The sequence below is a fragment of the Aythya marila genome (assembly GCF_965140915.1).
Source record: "Aythya marila genome assembly, chromosome: 2".
NCBI lineage: Eukaryota > Metazoa > Chordata > Aves > Anseriformes > Anatidae > Aythya > Aythya marila.
Window position 1 is genome coordinate 24606401 of NC_139043.1, and position 24875 is coordinate 24631275.

General features: G+C 34.5%; 1 protein-coding gene across 9 annotated transcripts in view; it reads left to right on the top strand.

Annotated features, from left to right (window-relative positions):
* AKAP9 (A-kinase anchoring protein 9) overlaps positions 1 to 24875 on the top strand; it is a 110167-nt gene that overhangs the window by 40739 nt on the left and 44553 nt on the right. For all 9 annotated transcript variants that reach the window (XM_082753243.1, XM_082753244.1, XM_082753248.1 and 6 more), the window contains 16 exons: positions 543 to 698; positions 1498 to 1695; positions 2435 to 4885; positions 6386 to 6599; positions 7486 to 7565; positions 9128 to 9266; positions 9700 to 9797; positions 11736 to 11847; positions 12335 to 12533; positions 14606 to 14702; positions 15514 to 15606; positions 17441 to 17809; positions 18871 to 19095; positions 20236 to 20376; positions 20926 to 21029; positions 21857 to 22062. In XM_082753243.1, the coding sequence (XP_082609369.1) occupies positions 543 to 698; positions 1498 to 1695; positions 2435 to 4885; positions 6386 to 6599; positions 7486 to 7565; positions 9128 to 9266; positions 9700 to 9797; positions 11736 to 11847; positions 12335 to 12533; positions 14606 to 14702; positions 15514 to 15606; positions 17441 to 17809; positions 18871 to 19095; positions 20236 to 20376; positions 20926 to 21029; positions 21857 to 22062 (4882 nt within the window). The remainder of the gene's footprint in view (positions 1 to 542; positions 699 to 1497; positions 1696 to 2434; positions 4886 to 6385; positions 6600 to 7485; positions 7566 to 9127; positions 9267 to 9699; positions 9798 to 11735; positions 11848 to 12334; positions 12534 to 14605; positions 14703 to 15513; positions 15607 to 17440; positions 17810 to 18870; positions 19096 to 20235; positions 20377 to 20925; positions 21030 to 21856; positions 22063 to 24875) is intronic.

A 24875-nucleotide genomic window follows, 5' to 3' on the forward strand; every position in this document is an offset into this window, starting at 1 on the left:
TGCAACCTGAGCTGATTTTTCATGTAGTTATTAATAAGGTTTGCAATGTAAGTTACCACATAGTGTCTATTATATACCTTTAATATAATCAATGCAATTTATTGCACTTTGTGACAGGTGATGTAATTTGCATTTATTGTGTGAAAAATGTGTGGACAAGGATAGTTGGACAAAATTGCTGATGCTTTATAATTGGGTATCCTGATTTCTATTATGATGGTATGGTTTACATGGCCAAACTCTTTAAAAGCAAATTCTATATTTAATTAAGTAATTAATCTTCTTAAAATTTCCAATTTTTTTTGTCCTTTTTTTTTTCGATAAGTATATTTATGGAGAACCTGTACACTGTTGTATGAAGACAAAAAATGTCACTGAAATGCTTACAAATAAGAGTTAGTGAAAGTGAATTTTCCAGTATGTCTGTTCATCTTTTTAAGAGATGCTAGGGAACATATATTCCTGTTTAACTAGAACAAGTTAGTATTTTTTCTGTCTGTGGCTTTGATGTATATTAATCGTTTAAATTTTATTTTTTGTAGCTGCAAGAATTTGAAGCTGCTATCAAAAAAAGAGATGATATTATCACTCAGCTCACTACTAACCTACAGCAAGCACGGAAAGAAAAGGATGAAACTATGAGGGAGTTTTTGGAGCTTACAGAACAAAGCCAAAAACTGCAAATTCAGTTTCAGCATGTAAGTTACAGCACTAACAATGCTTATTTGGGTTTGAAAACTCATGTCGCTTTGGAGGGTCTATAAATAGTTGCTTCCTGAAGAAATAAAGAATTTTATGCTTTTGCATTTTTTAAGAGTTGGTCCCTTGGTATAGGGACCTGTATATTATCTGCAGTCAATTTAACAGTCCTACAGTTATCATTATAGTTGCTGGTTTATTGTACTAATTCACTATAAAACAATAGAGATTAGTCTGTTTTCTTTCCTAATGTGTAGTGATAGCTGCTGATAAATACTGGATGATGGCAATTATCTTAGGGGGAAAAACACTCATGTAATTACAGTTCTCAAAACTTTGGGCTGAAATCCAGTTACCTTTCCAATCAAAACAGCAAGCCATCAGTTTGCTGGGCCACCATTTCACACTTCAGCCCTGTGTTTTTGGATAAAATCTGCCTCTTGTGGTGTTCTTGATTACCTAGATAATTAATTAAAATTGGATTGGGAACCAGTAATTACAACTAGTTCATATTACTATCTAGGGATTTTTCTGAGACACTGTTGTACTGTACTAGCTCACCATAAAACAATTTAATTTTTTTTTAATATTTTTTGTTTAGTGGTCTTCCAACAAAACAGCAATATTTCAGTTCCTCCTGAAAGAAGTTATAAAATTTTGTAATTGTTTGTGCTTGTGAAGTGGAACATAAAATTGAAGACCATAGCTGTCTCTTTCTGTAGTGCAAGCTGTTTCTGAAACACTTGATACATTTTTGTTGTTGTTTTTCTTTTGTTTGTTTTGTTTTTAACACGCAAGTTACAGGCAAGTGAAGCCCTAAGGAACACCAGCCATAGTTGCACAGCTGCTGATTTATTGCAAGCCAAGCAACAGATACTTTCACATCAGCAACAGCTAGAAGAACAAGAATGTCTGCTGAAGAATTACCAGAAGAAGAATGAAGAATTTCAAGTGCAGATTGCACATCTTCATGACAAAATCAAAACGTATGAAATGGTATGTTCCTTATTAGAAAAGATCTCTTTTGTTATTGTTTCTTTTTATGATTTTGTAGTTCCTTTGAAATATACGGCTCAGATCATGGATTATGAGTGTGCTACATGTGATGCATACAGAATTTTTAAATGTGTGTAAGAACATGTCTGTTGACTAACAAATAATATGCATATAATTTAGAGCTGAGTTGCCTATTTCAATATTGTTCATAATTTTTTTAAAATTGCAGAAATATTTTCAATTGATGAAACTATACTGAGAATTAGAATGTCTTTATAAAGTGGTATCATTTTATTAGAAAAAAAAAAATAACCTGCTTGAACAATCTTTTCTGTCCTGAGGAAAGAATTTCTTCATGTACATTGTGTATTGTCCATAATGGTAGACTTCTTAGAAGTAGCTTAAAATAATAATAATAACAATAAAGTCATTAAAAGTGACAAAAGACAAAGTTTTCAGCAGATGGTGCCAAATATCTTCTGAAATATCAGAGCACAACTAGAAAAAAAGGAAATCATTTTTGTTTTGATTTTTTCTCTCCTTTGGAGGGCAATGGGGAGAAGTCATATATCCCAAATGTGCAGAAAACCTCCAAAAGAGGGCAAGAAATAACTTATTTAGTTTTTATAAATGATCATTATCCTATGAAAGGCATTGTGTTTAAATAGCTAAGTGTATAAATATTCTAATATGTTCAAGAAATGAACTGAAAATAAAAATGTTTTTGCTTATTTTTAAGGAAAAGCACAAAAGCGAGGGAGAAGATATGAGTAGGCTACAAGAAAAAGAAGCATTAGTTGAAGAGCTGGAAGCAAAACTTGGAGAAGAAGAAAAAAAATCATTTCAGCTTAAGGAAAAATTATCAGATGTCAGTAAATTACATGAAGAATTAAAAGAACAGATTTCACTAAAGAATCAGGAGATAAGTAATATGAGAGTTGAACTTACCACCTACAAACAGAAAGAAAGACAATGTTCTGATGAAATAAAACAATTAATGGGAACTGTAGAAGAACTGCAGAAACGATGCTATAAAGACAGCCAGACTGAGGCTGACATTGTGCAAAGAATGGAATTGGAAACACAAAGGAGACTGGCACAACTTCAGGCTGAACTAGATGAAATGCATGGCCAGCAGATTGTCCAAATGAAGCAAGAATTAATTAAGCAACATGCAATGGAAATTGAACAGCGTCTTTCACAACAAAAAGTAGAATTGGAGAAAACTTCAAGTCTGTGTTTGAATGATAATATTAATAAAGATCAAATGCATTTAATGAATATTAAAATTAATGAATTGAATGTGAAGTTGCAAGATGCTGATAATGAAAGGGAAAAAATAAAGCAAGAATTGTCACAACAGATGGAAGTAATTTCAGCAGAGAAGTCTCTTCAACAGACTAAAATTGACGATCTTTTCCAAGAACTGAACTTTTCAAGAGAGCAGGTTCAAAGAGCCAAACAAACTATAATGGATATGGAATGTAGGTTGAATGAAGCTGAAAAATACCAGTTTGTGATTGAAGATCTAAAAACTCAGCTGGCTTCTGCCTCTGAATTTAGGAAGGAATTGGAATTAAAACATGATGCAGAAGTCACAAATTACAAAATAAAACTTGAAATGCTTGAACGGGAGAAGGATGCAGTTTTAGACAGGATGGCAGAGTCTCAAGAAGCAGAATTAGAGAGACTGAGGACAAAGCTTCTGTTTAGTCATGAAGAGGAACTTACCAGACTTAAAGAAGACTTGCAAAAAGAGCACATGGTAAACATGGAAAGCCTTAAAGATAACTTGAATATGCACCATAAACAGCAGTTAGATGGTATACAAAAAGAAATGAGTCAAAAGATAGAAGTCATGCAGCTTGAAAAGGACAACTTAATTACAAAGCAAAACCAGTTGATATTAGAGATTTCAAAATTAAAAGATTTACAGCAGTCTGTTGTAAATTCTAAATCTGAAGAAATGACCCTTCAAATTCATGAGTTGCAGAAGGAAATTGAAGTGCTTAGGCAGGAAGAAAAAGAAAAAGGTACTCTTGAGCAAGAAATTCAAGAGCTGCAGCTTAAAACTGAATTGATGCAGAAACAGATGAGGGAGACAGAAGATAGCCTTCAAAACAAATGTTCAGAACTTGAAACACAAAATAGCCTTCTTCAGGGGGAAAACAAAACTCTGGAAGAGAAATTAAAAAACATGTTGGTAATCTCTGAAGCAAATAACATTGTTAATGACAGTATTAGTTCTAAGTCAGAAAATTTGGATGTGCAAAACAGAATAGAAAACCTGATTGCTGAAAATGAGCAACTCAAAAAACAGAACAGTCAACTCCAGGAGGATACTGAAAGGCAGAAGAGTGCATTTTTGTCTACTGAGAAAGAACTTGAAGCTAATTATAAAAAGCTGCAGAAAGAGTGTGCAAGCCTTCTGAAGGCAAAAACTGAGTTAGAAGAGAACAAGACTAAGCAGGAAGCTGAATATAAAGTCAAACTCAAAGCTTTGAGCGAAGAACTTCAGCACTTGCAAAGCAATAAACCACTTGTATTTAAAACTAGAACTGCTGGTTTTGAAGGGAGTAAAGAAAAGGTGTCCAGGGTAGACACACTTGAGGCTGGAGAAGTTGTTGAGAAAGATGCAACAGAACTTATGGAAAAGCTTGAGGTTACCCAACGTGAGAAACTGGAATTATCCCTGAGACTTTCTGATCTTTCAGAACAGTTAAAGTCAAAGCACAGTGAAATTTGTTGTTTAAATGAAAAAGTTAAATCCTTAAAAGATGAGAAAGAACAAGTTCTAGCAAAATGTAAAGAACTAGAAGTTAGAATTAGCCATGCTCAGAGAGGAAGTATTAGTAGTACTAGACCTAAAACAAAATGCTTTAAAGGAAAAGCTGTAAAGACTGCTCCTCCAGCATCTGAGAATAGAAGTAAAACATCTGGTCCCAGCAATGAAGTCAATGAAGGAATAAATGTAGGAGAAAATCTGGGTTCAGGTAAAGATGCCAGTCATCAGGTAACAAAAGGAAAGGAAATTCAGCAAATGTTGAAAGCAGAACAGCCACCTCTTGTAGAACATTTGCATGAGATGCCAAACAGACTGCACGATGAAACATCGTTAATATCCAGTGAAAATACACAGAGTGAAAATAATAATCTTCAGCAGCAAGTGAATACATTAAAATCAGAACAGGTATGTTACATAAAATTGTAGCCTACAAAAATTTCTAGGAGCTTGCCCTTGGAGATTTGTCTCATATTTTTCCTTTTAGCTGCTTGAAAGTGCATTTGTATTGTGATGGGTTTGTGGCATAAAGTAGCCAATGGTTGGAAGTGATTGCATGAATGACCAGACCTTGTAACCATAGTCAACATGTATAAGGATGCTGATTTTCAGTGAAAGAAATACTCTTCATTTACACTTAATTAAATCAACAACAACAACAACAAAAAAGTAAGGAGAAGATATCTAGAGCACTTCATCTTTTGGTATAACATACAGTTTAATTTCTTGAGATGAAAACTTATGCAGGACACATTGTTTCATCTGGGATTAGCTTTTCAGTACTGTAAATTCTCAGGTAAACAGTATAAGGAGAGAATGAGACTCTTGACTTCTTCAGTCATCTTTTACCAAACTCGTGAAATACTAATATTCCACTATCAAAGTTTTTGTGTATGTGTGGTTATCGCTTTTTGGATGTGAGTGTAAGAAGAGATATGGATTTCTAAAGGACACGGGAAGAAGGTCTTAACTGATAGGAAGTTTGTTATTCAGTTAAGTCAAAGTACTCTGGTCCTCAGTCAGCTGAGAATTCAACAAATATAAGGCCACGTTTTCTGTGATATCTGTTTTTAATCTTCAAGCACTGGTAGTCAGTCTTGCTGAAGCAGTTTAAGTTATTTGGAAATTTGTTTCCCAAGGCAATTAGCATCACCAGTATCCATAATAGCAGAAGCTATTTTTCAGAAACTCAAGGCTTCTTTTGAGTCACAAAATAATGTAATTTGGAAGAGACATCTGGAGGTTATCTGGTCCAAACCCTACTCAAAGCAGGGTCTACTTAGTTCAGTTATTTCTTTAATTGTTTTGTTTGTTTGTTTTGTTTTTTAAATCTGCCCATGTTCGCAGATAGATTGAGAAAATTCTGGTCTATTTGATGTGTATGCTATTTAAGATGCCTCTCTTCAGTGAAGTTTCATTGGAAATCAGTAAGCAGACAGTGTCGTCTTTGACACCTATTCACACCTGCAAATAAGGTGCCTCACAAGACAAAAATAGTTTGCAAATGTGGTTTGCTGTAATGACTCCATAGAATATAATCTGCACTGAAATGATCTGAAGCATTCAAATTCCCAACCATATGGTAACTGTGAGGATGTGTGTTCTCAATATTAAGTGCAATGTTTAAAGGTCATTTTGTTTGCAGCTGTTTTTCCCAAGGCAGAAACTGAAGAATATTGTGTTTTGTCATTTAGTTTGTTTATTTCATTTTAAGTTAAAGAAGTGTCTTACTATTTTGTTATGATTCAAGTTTTTAAAATGTGTATATTTAAACTTTTATTTAACGTATAACATATATGCAGCATTCCATTCAACATATTAAGTATTAATTCCTGAAATTCACAGAGACCGGACATTTCTTGTTTTCTTGTTTCTTACTCTTTGTAAAATGTCTTGTTTTATTCAAAGACTGATTTACAGCTACAGATGGAAGCACAGCGCATTTGCCTGTCCCTGGTTTATTCAGCTCATGTAGATCAAGTTCGTGAGTACCTGAAAGCAGAAAAAGAGAGTGCACTTTGCAGTCTTAAAGAGGAGCTTGTACATAGTCATCTACAAGAGATGAATGATCTTAAAAAAATGCATCAGCTGGAGCTGCAGGCCTTAAAAATTCAGCAAGCAGGTAACTTGACCAAAATTACAGGAGAAAAGCTCTTGGTATGAAAAATAGTATCTTTAATAGAAAAAAAGCACTGAAATAGGAAAAAAAAAAAAAAAAGCATCTGGGGAGAAGTGTATGGAGCTGTACAACAAATTATTTTTATAGTATATTTTGAAGTGGTTTTGTGCCAAATTATTTCCCTATTATAAGTAGTCTATTGGTTACTTAAAAATTAAAATGTGTGTGTTGCACACACATTTATATACATAGCACACACATTTAAATACATAGCGAGAGAGAGAAAAGGAATGGAAAGTATTGCAGCTCACGTTTTGCTGTATAGCTCATAATTAGTATTAGGTCAATTAATTCCAAAGAACTGTATGATAGATTCATCTATCAGTTTGTATTCCTTACTGAAATATTAAACAAATGCATTAACAAAATATTTTTTAGCTTCTTTCATTCAATTTCTGCTTTGGCTTCCTGCCCACATTAAGTAAGCTTCTTTGATACTACTTTGAGGAGTATTGTTCTTTGCACTTCTGCCTCAGTCAGCTTTTATGTTATCTCATTGCTTTTCCATCAGTACATTTTCTGTCACTCCATGATTTGCCCTTATGTGACATTTTTGGCATAATAACTTCTTTGCCCTACAGTATATTTAAGTAAAGTTTGATCTTTCTAGAGCTCACTGATACATGAAGCCATTTCTTATCCCTTATTCCTGTTGAACATGCAGTTTTACTCTAATAATTGAATCTGGCTCTGTGATGGAACAAGAAGAGGGAACAAAAAACTATGCATTTCTAAGAGGAGGCAGTCTCACTGACACAGGGAATTAGGCCTTTGAAAAATTGTTGTGTATCAAGTATTTAAAAATAATATCAATAATTTGTGTTCGTAGATGATGAAGTCACATCTACTCAGAAACTTATAGAAAAGCTGAATGAAGCTGTAACTGTGGAATGTTCTAGGCTCACACAGGTAAGACTTAACAAAAAGCTTTTTTTTATGGAACTTCTGTAAATGAAGAATTATGTGTATGGTGAGTCATGTTTTTCTGCATCTTTAACCTGCTGTAGCAGAAGCTGCTTTGTGCATCATCTTCAACATGTTTTCTTTGCCTTGATCCCTAGATACAGACTGATCTTCTAAAATAAGGTTGCAATTGTTTATGCTTTTTTTTCTAAACTATTTCATGTCCTTGTCTCTTAATGTCTCTTTTTGTTTTATTTTATATTATCTGCTCATTCTGACGTATATTTGCCTTTGGAAAAAAGTTTTGGGCTGTACGTTTTTTGACTAAGTAGCTGTCAAACATCACACATTAACACAAAGGACATCACCCTCTCATAGCAACAATAAGACATTTCTTAGCTGCAAAGTCTTTCAAAGTCTTCAAGTGTTTTAGGAGTCCATCAAAATTGCTGTCTATAGTGTTTTCAGTAGATAAATATTATGATCAAAAATTGAAGATTATTTTTAGTTTGTATTCTAATATCAGCCACTAGTGACACTATTTTGCCTTATATTTTTTGAAGACTACTTAATACATTTATTTCTGGATAATTTAAGCTATATGTTTAAGCTATAAACACTGTATGCCACAATTTTCTAATCTTTAATGCATTCAGTTGTTGGGTTTGGTGGGATTTCTTTCTTTGCTGGAATATTTTCAACACCTTTTTTGAAAAGTGGATACTAGAATTACTGAAATTATTCTACTTTAACAGGACTTAATGACAGCTCACAGAAAGTAGCAGGTGGATGAAATTCTTTAAAATTATTTCAGAGCTAGGAAGAATGCTGCCAAACTATATGATTCAATATTGAACTTTTGGAAAAATTACGGTTTTATTTTTTAAGTTGAATTTAGTGTCTTCTGATTCCAAAATGCTTCAATAAAGAATCCCACTGTTTGCCTTGGGCAGGCCAAGTTTCTCTTCAAATATTATATGTCTTCTGAAAAGCAAATACGTAAATCTTCTGTTCACCTACTCTTTGTAAACATTGTGGCTATTTTGCTGACCACATAGAAACAACAAATGTGAGGCATTCTTTTTATGATTTGCTTGCATTTTTCTGCTGCCATCCCATTTACTGAATATTTAATGACAAGATGAATGGTAAGCTCTGAAAAGATAAAAAATTTCTGCCATAGGGAATCCTTTTTCCAAGTAAAACTGCAGTTAACCAGAAAGAAACAATTTATAATTACAAAATTTACAAGCAAGAAACATTCACAATGTAAATTTGCTTTCAGCACTGATAAAGGAAGCCTTACTATGCAAGATTTTAATACTTAAAAGCATGAATTTAAATGGCTGTGCCAAAATATACATACTCATGTCTTAGCTGGAATGTCTTTTCATGCATGTTTCTTCTAACAGGAGTTTTAAAGGTTGTCTAGGAACATCTTATGCCATCATTTTTACAGAAGATAATATAAAATAATAATTTCCTGTCACCATTTTTCTCTGTGAATTATCACTGCTACATTAATAAACAATTCTTCACTTTTTGCCTTTGCTTCATTCATTTTGCAGGATTTGTGTGATAACTGGAATGAACAGTCTTCAACTGGTATAGAATCTGATCATAGGGAACAAGATATTTTCCATAGACCTGCTGATGAAAAAGAAAAGCTGAATGTAGAATTACCAAGACATAGAGGTCATGCTCACGGTAATGGCTTTCTACTATCATAGTGGTTTAAAAATAATAAAATAAAATAAAATAAAGATTTCAAGTATTTTAGACTGACAATTATACCATTAGTCATTCAGGTGCTATTTCATGTGCTTAAATAGCAGCTTTATAGATTTCTCACTTTTCTGAATAACTTTTCTTGTATTTTCTTGTGCTGTTTTCATTACAGTGAAAATTGTTGAAAAAAATGATTATTTTTTTCTTCTTCTGTAGAAGAAGCTAGCAGACATACCAAAAAAAATCAACACTATATAAAAGTGTGTTCTAAAACTTGGAGGTGCTATCACTATGTGATGCTTATTGAATATGTCTTCAGTGAAGAACTTGTGAACAATACATTGTATTAAAATTTATGCTTGAATGTTCAAATTCAACTTTTTTTAATTTCCTGATGATCTATGTAATTTAGCTTTGCAAGAACATATGGAAGCACTTCTGCACAAGATAATGGAAGAATACAGGAGGCTGACAGCACTTCAAACACAGTTGATGAAGGATTGTAAACAGGTAAACTTTTTATGATGTTAGAGTGTATAGGCCTTTGAGTTGTCTCTCTTGCATGAATTCCTCCTGGATCAGGGAAAGAATGTATTTGAAATTGCATTTATGCATCCTGGTTAAGTGGCATAGCAGGTTAGATAAAATGGGGTAGGCTGCTGTCTATGTGACAGAAATGTAGAATGGCTGAGGTTGAAAAGCACCTCTGGAGATTGTCTGTTCCGATCCCTACACAAAGCAGATGTAGCCAGACTAGGCTGCCTAAGACTTAAGTTTTGGGGTTTTGAGTTGTCTCCAAGGATGGAGGCTATGCAGCCTCATTGGGCAACCTTCTCTTCTCCAGGCTACCCAGCTCTCTAAGACTTTCCTTGTAAGACAATTACATCAAGCCTCACTTCCTCATGAGATTTTTTTTTTATTATTTTTTTTTTTTTGCTCCTACTCACCTCGTTTGTGGCTGGACTCACTCCATCTCTCATACTCGATAGCAGAGCACTGGGCCCAGCTTTCCAGATGTGTCTCACAAGCTGAGTAAAGAGAAAGGATCGCTTCCCTCATCCTGATGACAACTCTCTAATGCAGTCCAAGGGGCTGTTGGACTTTATTGTAATGGAACATTGCTGGCTTCTGTCCAACTTCCTATTCACCAAGGCCCCCTAGTCCCTTGTTTCAAAGCCACTTTCTAGCTGGTCGTTCCCCTGCATGTTCCTGGTGCAGGGGGATTATTCCTCTCCAGGCACAGGACCTGGCATTTCTCTCTACTGAAATTTATGAGGCTCCTCTCTGTTCATGTCTCTCTCTAGCCTGTTGAGGTCTCACTGAATGGCAGCACAAACATCTGGTGTACCAACCACTCCTTACAATGTATTTTGATGTATTAAATAAGGTACTCTAACTAGTTACATCTAAAGATTTTTGTAGGTAACATGTATTGATGGACACGTGTTAAAATATGTATTACAGAATCCTAGAATCACTCAGGTCCAACCTTCAACAGAGTACTAAAGTCCACCACTATGGACTAACTGTGCTACTAAGTTCTAAATCTACACATTTCTTGAAGACCTCTGGGGATGGTGACTCAACCACTTCCTGGGCAGCCTGTTCCAGTGCCACACAACCCTTTCAGCAAAAAAAATTCTCCAAACATCCAACCTAGGCCTGCCCTCTGATGCAACTTAAGGCTTTTTCCCCTTGTTTTATCTCTTGGTGCTTAGGAGAAGAGACCGATCCCTACCTCACCTCCTTTAAGATAATTGTCAGCTGTGCTAAGGTCTCCCCTGAGCCTCCTCTTCTCCAGACTAAACAAACCCAGTTCCCTCAGCCCCTCCTCACAGGACTTGTGTTCCAGGCCCTTCAGCAGCTTCGTAGCCCTTCTCTGGACATGATTCAGGGCCTCGATGTCCTTCTTGTACTGAGGGGCCCAAAACTGAACATGGCACTCAAGATGCGGCCTCCCAAAGCTGAGTACAGGGGGATGATCACCTCCCTGGTCCTGCTGGCTACACTGTTCCTGATACAAATCAGGATGCCGTTGGCTTTCTTGGCCACCTGAGCACACGGCTGGTTCATATTCAGCCAGCTGTCAACCGATTCCCCCAGATCCTTTTCCACTGGGCAGCTTTCCGGCCACTCTTCCCCCAGCCTGTAGCATTGCATGCAGTTGTTGTGCCCCAAGTGCACAACAGTGTGTGCGTGTGTCTGGAACCAGAATTACGGCCTAACATTTTATATCCAGGGAGAAGAGTTTGAGATTAATAGTGGACATTCTAGACAGGCTGATCAACTAGTTATATTGTATTTATATTGAAATGTATTTATTAGGCCAGTTACATTCTTTCATGTATTAGCCACCAATCTTTCTTATATATTTATAAAAAAGGTTAATATTTTTGCATTATCTTTATGCAAGTTGCTGTCCTTTTTATTTATTTGATTATTTCTTAGGTCAAAGAACCATGGTTATCATCTTCGGAACCTGAGAGAAGGAAAGAAGAGGAACCTAACCATCTGGAAACACGAAAGGAATGTCTGCAGTCCCCTTCACAGGGTCTAATGGGTAAAAAGATGCATATACTGTTTTTAATGTATTTAATGTTTTAATATTTTTAATTCAAAAGAGGGGTAGGGCAGGGGCAGAGAAAGTCAGAGAAAGAACAACTTTAAAATTTAACTGACTCATAATTTACAGCAACTTGAAGCACTTAAGAGATTTTTGCAGATTTTACATAAGTATAATTTTCTTTAATCTCTAAAATATATTGGAACTGCATTCTGTTAAGCAGCTTTGGTTTGGTCTTTACCAGTTTTCCACTGGTAAGAGTTTTGATACCCTTATCAAATAATTGAAGTTTTATTTAGTTTTGTAAAATGGAAGACTGAGTTAGTTATTGTGACAAACTAATTGATATGGTATGAGGAGAAATTTTTAACTGCTGCAATTCTTCAGTTCCATCACTTCTAATAGTTTGTGAGGGGGGTGAATTTATACTATTGTAATTTAAGTATTTTCCCTCCTTTTCTCTATTCAAATAACCTATGTGTAGATCCTAAAATTCATGAGTACTGTTCGAAGGAGATGGAGAACATGAAAACACAACTTGAAGAACAACATACTCAAGAAGTGGAGTACCTCAGGTCCTATTTCCAACAACAGCTGAAAGAAAGTGAAGAGAGGTACACAACAGAGATTGTTCATTTGCAGGATAAGCTTCGGAGTGCTGGGGTATCCTCTGACTACACGAGGTATTAATCAGTCCTTTAATGCTTATAATGTTGTACTGCATTCAACCAGAAGTGTTCCAAATAACTGTTCATGTAAAGCTATGTGTTTTACTTTAAAATGTGTGAAATTCTTTATAAACACATCGCTCTCGTTCTGTTATTCTTTCAAAAGATGTTGAATGCTACCAAGAAACGACAAACATTTCAAACAAGGTAGTGCAGCATTTAGAACTATGAAATGTTGTCAAACATGTAGTTTTTATAGGTAATAAAGGAGGGTATGTTAGTTGGAATAATGTGGAAATGTCCCTTCACGTACATGAGCTTTTCAGACATAATTTCAAATCCAACTCAACCAACCGCCACCCACCTTGAAACTCCAGGCAACAAACTTAACATTGAAGGATGGCTCATGTAGGGTATGTCCATGGAATCAAAACTTTTCTAGAATGTGTAGCATGATATTTGTGGCAGAGTTGCAGGCCACTTAACAGATTTTGTCTTTCATCAAGTCACGAGGCATGGGATGTTGCATATCAACCTCTTCCTGGCCCTGGCCAGTGTGGCCAGGCAAGCCTGAAAGAGGTGGGAGTTTCTTGGGGGAATCCTGACAACTGTGGAACCTGGTTTTTTGGTTGGTTGCTGATTCTTTCACTGACTCATTGGATGTGTTCAAGGAGTGGTGGGTGCTTTTCATTGTGGTCTATTCAGTGTCCTCTCTGGATTCCTGTTCATTTGCTACACTCCAAAACCATTCAGTGTTTGTGTTTTTCATTTCCCTTACTCACCCTTACTTGAGGGAGAGCTGTGAGGGTTTAGTAGGCAGACTAGTGCCAACGGTAGAGGGGAAATGAAGACACAGTAGCAATGAGAGATATAACCTGGGGGGGGCGGAGGGGAAGAATTGTTTATATGTTTCTAGAAATTGTGTAGTGTTTGATACACTTACAACAGCTCTCTTTCAAAAAGCAAAAAAACTGTGGTGAGATAAATCCTTAGAGGTTGTGAGAAATTGAGATAAAATTATTTTTCTTCAACTGTGATCTATCATAACCCAAACAGCTGTTTTACCCTAATTATTTGATCACAGCCTTTTCTCAGCCATCTGTGTTTTTCTATCTTTTAAACAGTATTCCTTTCATTCCTTAAAATATATTTGTGGTCTTCATTCATCAAATTAAATATGAATGCTAAAAATAACGGGTTAGTTTTTGTAGATGCAAATGTCAAAAGGTTTATAAAATTATTCTGGACTCCCATTTCAGAATAATCTAAAACAGCTCTCAGATTTGAGCAAAAGAAAATCTTAATAGTTTCTCTAAAATCCTAGTGTTGGTAAAGACTGTAAGTCTCATAGATAATAGTTACTTTCTAAGGATCTGTTTTGCTCCCTGTCTTTTAGCAAGGTGTTTTTTCTTTGTGGTGGCAGATCACAAAGACTAGAGCAGGGGGTTTTCTGGGTAGTTTGGTACTGTGTCTTATCCTTTTGGCAGTGTATTTCTGTTAAGTCTTTTTCAAAATGTAGTGAAAGGGGAACAGTGGTGTGTGGTTGTGTTTTGTTTTTACTGATTTGCAGCGGGCAATATATAGGGCAGTCTTGTTGGGGGGGGAAAGTCTCTGAATATATTTCAGCATGTTGACAGCTAAACAGAAAATGAATCATTGTATTTCATACTACTTTCATGTGTATGCCTTTTCTTACTGAGTCATATCAGTGAGGAATCATATCCTAATGATTCAAACAGGCACTGTAGTATTCATCTTAATTGTGGCAAGTCACCAAGCACAAAATATTCTCAAGAAGCTGTGAAAGACATTATTGTGTGTTGGTTGGCAAAACTGATGCTAAGTGTTAGTTTGAAAGGGCTAGTGTATGGAAGGCAGATGAATTATGAAGTCAAGTATGTGAAATTAATGACATGGGGAAAGGTGTGTTGTGAAAATAGTATGTGCAGTTATTGAATATTCAGTCTTTGAATATGTATGATGCATAGTATACATATGTGTACATATTTGAACAGAGGAAAAAATAATGTGTATTGAAAGACTGAATTTATTTCAACCTTAGCTCCCTGTTTCTTTTACCTTTTTAGTATATCCACAGATTCACAAATGAAGCTAAAAGAGGTCTTCAGAAAAGTGAAGTGCACTGAAAATCTTCATCAGCAGAGACCAGATGTAAAAATGGAGGTATAACTGTCAATACTTATCCTATAACTGCCAAACATTATACTGCCAATATAATTTAGATGCTTTTGGTTCTCAGATGAAATTGAAATATAGGCTAATATTTGGTAGTAATTAAATAATTGTCTTAATACTTTGCTGTACAGACCACATTAGAGAAAATAGAATGATATATAAATTTTGCCAAACAGTATTTCTAGAAGTTAGGAGCAATAAAACATGCTTTATTGATCCTGTCTTTTCAATTTTATTTTTTAACTATTCTCTGAAAAAAAAAAAAAAAAAAGGTTGGGCTGCCTCTTGTAAAAGTAGGAAGACATCAGTGTTCAAATTCTGGGATTTTTTCAGGAGTCCTTAAAACATTCTGACTTTCCTTTGAAGAGTAGTTATGGAAGAAGAGTGATTTAAGTGAAATCCCAGTACTTTTTTAAGTATAGTTTCTAAAGATCATAGAAGCCAAACGCAAATAGAAGAGACTCTATTCCTCCTCTAGGAGGCTGACTCCAAAATTCTGCACTTGAAAAGCAGCGACACTATTTTCTGCTGCAGTCCTGTATTTTCTCCCTTGTTTTCTTTGCATTTTGACAATTCAAATAGTGCTGAGAGATCAGTTGTTTCAACTTCTAAAATTAATTTTGGTGCAGAAATGAGGCAAAGTCCTTTACCCAGTTTTGTGATTCAAAAATATGTGATTTAAAAGAAATAAATGTGACCTAGTTGAGGGGAAAAAATCTCTTCAAACCTTTAAAATCTATGAAATGAAAGTACAAGTACATGATCTGAGATTTCCTTTTTTTTTTTTTTTTACTTACAGCTTGCTAGTGAAATTGAAATGAAAAATGATCTAGATGTTGTTCAATTGCTAGAAAAGCAGTACCAAGAAAGATTAGAAGAAGAAATAGCAAAGGTATTCCTTTTATTCTGTTACTTTAAAATATGTTTAAAAATGCTGTCACTTTTGTTTGCCTTTCCTGACAATTGCCGTATCGTATACAGTTTATTTTTTTTTAACAAAGAATTGTTTTGTTCTGATTTTTAATATGAAAGTCTCGTTAACAAACTTGCTGAAACATTTTGTTGTTTGGTGTTTTTTTTTTTGATTGTGGGATATATGTTCATTCCTGTAGTGCCTAGTTTCATACCTTTTCTTTTGTAACCAGGCGGTCCTTCAATTAATGTACTATTCATAATTCTGTTACAATGTCTGTTCATAGGCAAAGTGGTGGTGGTATTTATTCTCATTTAAAAGTTCAGTGAAATAAAACAACGTGGAACCATACTCACTACCAGAATTTATTTATTGAATCTAGAGACATACAGGGTGGATTTCTTGCTGCTTTAGGATTAACAGATGCTCAGGTTCCAAAGGAGTTACAGTTAACAGTTTCACGTTATTTTCTGATCATATTTCATTGTTTATTTTCATGTGCTGTGTAAAATGTGTAGTTTTTTATTGGATCTGGTGACTTTGAAACATGAGAATTAACTTCTAGACATTATTTATAAGAGTATACTAAATCATTGGTATTAGTATTACTTATTATTTGACTTCCAAAAACATTTTCATTTCTTTGTGGAATGAAGAATTCTCTCTGCATTTTATGTGTTTATGCCATTAACATGGCAGGTCACAAAACAGGTGAATCAAATTAACGTAAGTTAAAAATTGGAAAAAAAAATGAATACTTTGTCAAAAGGTTTGTTATTAGAGTTAGGAAGGATGTTATAGCCAGTTATTAATGAGGATGACATTAATGTAAGTAATGGAAATTGCTGCAGTAAATGTTCCATTGGTTTCATCTGCTGCCAAGAAAATCCATCTTTATGGGAAATGGGAAAGTAAAGTACATGATTGGCTTGTATTTTGTTATGGAGGGTTTCAAATTCAAAAGACAAGCTTGGGAAGGGAGAGTTATTTTTGTTGTTGTTGTTTTCATGTGTGGTTTTGTTTGTTTTCTTTTCGAGTATTAATAATATAATAAAAAATTAAAAAGTAATAAATACACTTCTGTATTTATTACACGTTTTTACTGTCTATTCTAAATCTAGCAAGTGACTGCTTGCATGATTAGAAAAGGGATCTATTTGTGTTAGAAGGAGATGCTTAGCAATGCAAAAGTTATCAAGCTGTTGTAACTACAACTGCAGCTATTTAATGTGTGTAGAAGTTTCTTTCTAAGGAATTAAATACCTGTGCTGAATATCAAGCGCATGGCACTGTTTCCCCAAAGTTCAATGTCAGTGAAATATTTATGGATGATACTTGGATAGATAGAGGAAGCTAAGTGTGGCTGGACTTAGAACAGTATCTTAGAAGAATATACCAGGACTTTTCAGTCTCCTTGTAGAATCTAGGCTTTTTTTTTTTTTTTTTTTTTTTAAGAGAATTACATAATTCCCTGCTGTATAATATATTTTTAAATAGTATAATAAATAGTAAAATAAATAGTAAAATATGTAATATATTTTGAAAATATCATCACAGTTTGTTAGACCACTTTAAATACAGCATGTCTGTATTTTAAGATACGACTGTTCATGATATTGACAAGGTTTCTATATTCCCTTACCTTTCTAGATTCTGTTTAAAAATGGTAAAGTCATAGTTCAGAACTTTTAGTACTTCTATTTATATTATTCATGGTAAGCAGGGAATTTTTTTCAGCAATAGGAAATTCTACAAAGTATAAATTAATACATTGCAGAGTATAAATTGATACATATTTCTTGTATTTATTCAGGTAATTGTGTCAATGAGTGTAGCATTTGCCAAACAGAGTGAATTATCAAGAATTGCTAGGCAGAAGAAAGAAGAAACAGAAACACAAATTGCACATCAACAGGGAAAACATTTTGAAATTAAAAAGGAGTGTAGTGAAGAAGAGGTTGACAGCCCCCTTAAAGCAACAGAAAGGGGCAGTAAGCCTGAAGAAGAATTGAAATCACTTTGCAAAGAGCTCATCGAAGAATCTGGTGAGATGAACTTACTTGGAAAACAGCTTTGTTCTAATGGCAAGTCTGGTTATGTGTTAGGACAGAACACTCATGAATCAGTGATTTCTGAAGAACTTTTCTCCCATGTCAAAGGGCATATGGCAGAGGAAACATTGGTAAGTGTTTTTTGTTTGTTTTAAAAATATATAACACATTTGAATAATCATTCAAATGGATTTGTAGTTCAATTTCCATAAGAAGACATCAAAGAAAGAAATTAAGATGCAAATTCAAAATTCAATTGAAATGTTTCCTTTTAAAAGGGATGGCAACTTTAGGTCTCAATTATCTACCTTCTTTCCAATGTTCTCCTTCATTATCATAGCATTATGGTATGCCATGAGGAAAGGAATATAACCCTGATTAAAGGAAAACATTATTCCATTTTGTGGTGAAACTGTGTTGCAAGCAATAAGTTTGCTTGCAATAAGACTTTTTGCTTTAATAAGACTTTTATAAGACTTTATTATATTATAAAAATAGGAGTTTGCTTTAATAAGACTGTTTAAATTAAGTTATTTTCTAGTGCTTATGCATGGAACAGAGAACTTTTTAAACAAAACTTCGAGTCCCTTGTTCTCTATAAATGATATCAGCTGAAGAAAAAAGTTACAAAAGTAATATGTAAAGCATATATCTAATGTTTAACACTTCAGAAACATGGGGGAAGGTGTAAGGCCTGGAATAAATATGGTAAAAAGCAGTCATAAATTTAGACTTTACGATTTAATCCTAGTTAATTTTTTTATTGAATTTGACACTAGCCAAAGCAAAAATTACACTTTCAAATTTGTGAAACAGTTGAAAATTTGATTCTTGTATTGATAGTGACTATATCTCAATAGTGACTATATCAAGAACTGTAATATTTCTGTTTTGTGTGATACTGTTCTCTAAAACCTCTGTTGCAGTATATACACATGGGGTCACTCAATCACTCACTCACAAGCATGTGTATCTGCCGCTCTGTTTTCTGTTGAGATCCCAGTGAGCTCAGAGTTATTTTGAAAAGCTTGTCTTTTCAAGTGGAGAACCTAGACCTTTCAAGAAATAGGCACCACAATAATGCCTTAGTAATAGCTATTTTGATTTATGAAAGTATTTTTTTAAATGTATTGAAATATTTTCTAGAATTTGTCTTTGAACATGAAATGCTAAAATAGTTCCAATATTTCAGTGCAACAATGTGGTGACAGCATCAGACACAGAAATATCGAGTCAGCTGTTGTTGTACGAGGAGCGTTTGGAAGACATGCGACAGGAACTAGTACGGCAGTATCAGGAACATCAGCAGGCTACAGAAATACTGAGACAAGGGCATATGCAGCAAATGGAACGTCAAAAAGAAAATCAAGAGCAACTCTTAGCAGAGCTTGAGAGTCTTAAAGTGCAATTAGCTGAGGTAATATGGTGCTTGGCATAGTGAGTTAACAATGATTTAATGAAGAGACTTTACCTCTCAGATTTATGTTTATTTATACATGTGTATCTCTTAAGAGACAGGCGCACATTGAATATATGCATGCACATGCATGTGTGCACGTACTCGAATATATGTTTGTGTGTACTGCAACTCATTAATTTATCTCAGTAATTTAAGCCTTCAAAATAATGTCACTTACAGGCTTCTCTTCAAACTCTTGAAGACAAATTGAAAGGCAAAGTAAATAGAATTCAGAAAAATTTGTCTTGCTCCGATTTAATTTCAGCAATATATATTTATATTTGGAAATAGTAATCAATGAATTCTAAAATTCTTTGATTTCACTGTGGAGTGGAAGTTGGGTTCCTTCAGACCTTACCCAAACTATTCTGCTTAAGTTTGGGCTCAAGGAGCTTGGGAATCTAGAGAGCAAGTTGCATGCATTCTAGTTGTCTGTTTCTTTTCCAGCAGTGTCAGGTGTCTGTTTCTCTTAGCTGTGTTTTAGCATCTTTCTATCATTTATCCTGATAATCCTTTCTTTTGATTTATACATTTGTTTCTCCTTTATCCCTTTGCCAATTGCAACTGCATCTTTTGTCAAAGCTAGCAAATTCCTGAAACTGATGAAAAATACTAGATAGAGAAATGTCAGCAGCATAAGTTCCAGTTATTTTTTTAATGTCAAGGATGTTTATGCATAAGTACTGCATAGGAATTTGTGCATCATGTTTAAGCCATCAGTTCTTCTAGCAATTCTAAAAGAAGGTGTGTAGGCTTTTTAAAAAAAAAACAACTTTTTATCTTTTACTCTCTATTGTACAAAATTACATACTATGGCATGTAACCTTTAGAAGTAAAACATTCAGTTTACATTATGACCACCATATTTCATGATGAGTGTCCAAATTCTGTGAAAACCTTAAATCAGCTATAAAATACCAAAAGAATTTTTTAGCTGTATTTCAGTTTTAGAAAGCTTTCAATGTCTTTATAACCATTTAAAGAAATGGACTGAATTTTCATTGTGCAAAATATGTAACAAAATTAGAAGTGACAGGACTCACTAATACTCAGAAGCTTAAAAACCCTGTGTGTGCCTCTGCAACACTTCTTTCTTAGCGTGTCTCAATGGAGAATGACAGCCTGGCTGCAGAAAGAGAGAGGATTCTTTTAGAAGAACTGGAATCATTAAAGCAACATTCCTTACCTGGAAACGAGAGGCAATTCTGTGAGCTACAAAACAACAGCACACAAACTGAGGTAAGTGTGGACTTTGACTGTCTTGGCAGCTGTGGCATATAAAACTGGTAAGATCTGGTTTGCTGCAAATGTTTTACATGTAATATACTTTCCTAAAAGATGTTGGGTACCCCTTGGTTTGAGCAGGATTAAGAACTTGTAGAATTTAAGGTACTGGTAAACATAGGTTTTTTACTTCAGGTAGTAGGAAGCAAGTTTAACAGCTTGTAGGTGGGGTTTATTAATATAGCTGTTTGCTCAGGTAAACTCACGTATTCATATTGCTATAGCAACAGCAAGCACAGACTGTTTAATCAGCATAACAAAGTTCTTTCTAATAAGCCCTGCCTTGGACTTCCTGTTTTGGTTTTTGTTTGGTTTAGTTTAATTTTTCCACATGGGAAAAGTATTTCTTGATTTGTGATTTCACGCAGAAGTTTTATTAACAAAACACAACTGATTTTAGTTTTAAATTTCATATTTTACCACTTATCGGAAGAATATGTTGTTCCTGGCATGACAGGATTTCTCTCTATTTTGTCTTCTCTCCCTTTGCAAAAACTTGCTCAGAATGAAAATGAAAACCAAAATGACGGGAGAGAGCAAATCTCGGTGGATAAAGATGGAGGAAGAAAGTCTGACGAAACATCTCCAGATCTTCTTTCTAAAGAAAGGTGCTTAGAACTGTTAGTTAAAAAAAATATTATTTAAAGAAAAATCATGAGTGATATTCTTGCTGTTAAGTTAATAATATTTATAAGCTTTATTCTGACTGAACTTCATGCTAATTTTTAATTCTAGATAACCATATTTAAGTGTTTTTGATTCTAAATAACCATATTTCTAAGTTAACATACTTAAGATGAAATCAAATCTTATGTTTTATAAAACCTAATTTTCTAATGGCATAGAGGATGAGCCAAATTTTAGTCTGTTTTACTTTTTCATATGACACGCATACATAGAATTATGTCATTTATACAGATGTGTATAAGTAACACATTGTACATATATTAACTAAACTTGTATGAATATAATTGTATTTGATAATGCATTTTGAATATTCTCTAACTTTTTTGATCTTTGTAGATGAGCAATCTTTAATTGTCACACTGTGAAAAGAGTGGGTATTTAATGGGTAAATAACAATTTGAGAAATATTTATACTTATTGTATTTGAGGATATTTAATGAATACCAGGCGAAGGTGGATCTCTGGCCATTTTAGAAGAAAGTCTAGAAAAAATACCAAGATAATTTAAAATCTTGATAAATAGTTTCATTTTTCACAAATTTCGTTTTTTTAAAAAAAAAAAAAGAATTTTAGCACAAATGTGCTTTTTAATATTTATGTATGTTATGTGTTTTTTTGGTCTTAAAAAAGCAATCTCGACTTTACCAATTCAGTTGCAAAATTTTCCTGGTTGCAGTGGTGTGTAAGGGATAAAACACGATTTGAAAGCAGGGGAAAATCAAAGGTCTGATTAATTTCTGTCCTGCAGGCATGGTTTTCAGAAGGCTAATCAGAAACTCATGAAGATTCTTTTAGAAGTTGTGAAGACAACTGTGGCCACGGAGGAGACAATTGGTCGCCATATAGTTGGGTTACTGGATAGGTCTGGGAAGGTCCAGCCTTCCAAACCAGCTGGATGGGACGCAGACCCAGAGGAGTCAGTAAAACCTTGTGTCCGTGTGGGATATGAAAAAGGTACTTATTGTATGGTTTTCTGTTTCATAACAAGTATTATTTGCATGCTTTCTTTCTGATATTTAACTACCCTTCATTTTGAAGTTTTTAATTAAAAATAATATTTATTTTTTACTATCAGTCATTTGAATACATATGATATCTCTTCCTAAGAGACAGCATTTCAGGAGTTGGTTTTGGGTATGACCCAGACATGACTTTTGCAAAGCCTGCAACAGAATGGGAAAGGGAGAAATATAAAAAATAATTGCATTCCTGTCAAAGGGGGAAAAGAGAAAGAGAATGAGAAAGAGAAGATAGGTCCATGGAATCTTGCATCAACTTAACGCCCCATATGCACGGGGAATGGAAGCTAGTGTCAAAGCACGTACCTCTACTAGTACACGTAGTGTACATAGGGATGTTGCTGGTCACTGAGACCAGCTGGCATGGGACAGCCTGTATTTATGCTTGTGGACTTTCTTTACTTCCCAAAGAGGATGGAAACAGTTTCAGGAACTTTCTAACTCCCAAGCCCTGCCCATCAACTGTTTGGAGGAGTGCTAGTTGGCATGAGCCTAAAGGAGCATTTTAACGGTGTAGATAATTGCTTACTGGTGCCGAAGAATTTTCCCAGGCACTGCTTAATTTTCTATGATTATGCTGAGGTAGTGTCTGTTCATTTCTCTTCTGGGCAAGAATAGGAGCTCTGTCATATTGCCATTTAGGTACCCATGGTAAGAGAAGCCAGTGTAAAGATATTTATGTTCGTCCTGGGTCTTAAGGGCAGACAACATACAACAGATCAGTTCAGACTAAAACATATCATGCATCTGGTTTTGTCTGAAATTTTAACTATTGTGAATGCAGAAAAGAACTATGTACTACTTTTCAGTATTAAGAAAATATATACTACAGAGTAATCATATAAATAGTAAAAGATGAACTTTACTAAACTCTTTAATCCCAAACATATATCATTAAATACTGCTGATTCCTTATACCTTTAAGCCATGGGGCAATTTAAAAAAGGATATATGACTTGTGGCACAGTGGCAGCTCTTTCAGTCAATTTCTCCACAGGTTATCTGCAGAGAAATGTGTACAGCTGCTGCAGTCTAAGGATTCTTGAAGTTTTTCAATTAACAGCACTTTCATGGTTTTATAGTACTGGTGTTTCACTAAAAAGCCTCATAACTTCTATTTTCTGCATGTTTCACTGTATTTAATTGTGAGGAAAATTAACATACTTTTTGAGGACTTTTGAGGCTTTACCTTTCCTTCCCTACATTTTAGGTTTGGTAACTAAGGTTCTGGCCTAAATTTTTTGTACTTGTCCAGGGACTAGAATTGAAGGAATCACTTCATTCAAAATGAAGTATTTTTGCATTTTACTTTGGGGTGGGAAATGAAGGGGATAGACATATGTTGAAGCAGTTCAGAGTAAGTGTTTTAAAACACTACTAGCTATCTTCCACACTGTCTCTTAGCCAAGTGGTAAAAGTAGCAACAACTGGCCTCAAAGTTTATCACCTCCCTTTGCATTACGAGGTAGTCTTTATATAAAGACTTAAAATTGCATTTTAAATCAGTTTTCTATATTGAAAACAGTAATTTATAAATATTCTTCATATCCTGCATGTTGTCACTATATTGTGTAAAAAGCATTGAGATTTTCAAAACATACATTGATCAAAGAAATAAAAACTTGTTCCCATTATGAGGCAAGTGATTACAGGCCATCACAGTTGTATTTATTCTGTTGTTACCTAGTACTGTACTGAGAATATTGTTCCATTTTCAGAAAAACATACATAACTCTATGTGCAAATTGCTAATACATCATGACTGCATTTTGCGGCTCTCATATGTGTCTGCTCTGCGCAGTTGTGCACAATACACAAAACGTAGACGCTTTTTGCCTGCTTCTGCACCACCATGTGTTTACTTGTCACTAATTATTGTCATTAAGAATTCGTAACAGGGAGGGACTGTTCACATTACATATATGTGGGAGAGTGCATATATGTGGCAGAAGACTGTCTTTATTTGGTATTTTGGGTGGATAAAATTTGAAATTATGCCTAGGTTTAGTGATAATAATAATAATAATGATAATCTAAATGTACTACAAACCCTGTTCTTATAGTTTTCTGATGAAAGAGTACTCTCTTAAATAAAATGGAAATGTATTACATTCCACTAGAGATGAAGATAGACTGTTTTATCTCTTGTGTTTGTCATTGGAGTGTTTTGTGAAGAGGTAATTAAGGATCTACTACTCCTTTAACAAAGCAATTCATGTGTCACTGTAATGCCCCTTTAGCACAGAGCTGTATTGGTATAGCAGCTTTCCACATACCATTTTTTTTATTTCAGTGTTCTTTTTCATGTTCGGAAATAATCATATAAAAATGAACAAACAAAGGAGAGAGTAAGGATTAATGAGGATCCAAAACTTCAGTGGCTCTAATGGGTGAATTCATAGCTTGTCATTGATTTCAGATGTAGGATTGACAGTTTGGGTTGGTTGGTTGGTGGGTGGTTGTTTTTTGTTTGTTTGTTTTTAATTTCTTTCAAAATACAACAGCATACTTGCTGTGTGCATAGTTCTGCCACTAGGGTCAGACAGCCCTAGTAGTGATTGTACTGTTGCATCAGCTGAAGCATTCAAACCTGCTTCAAATAGAAATAGAAGACATTCTCCTAGTGTTTTCAGCAACAGGACTGTTGCTACTCATTTCTCTTACTCCCACAGAATGGTCTGAAAGACCATAGTCTTCTAAGAAATTTTACCGCTGCTTTCTGGAAGAAAGAAAGAGATATATACTTCT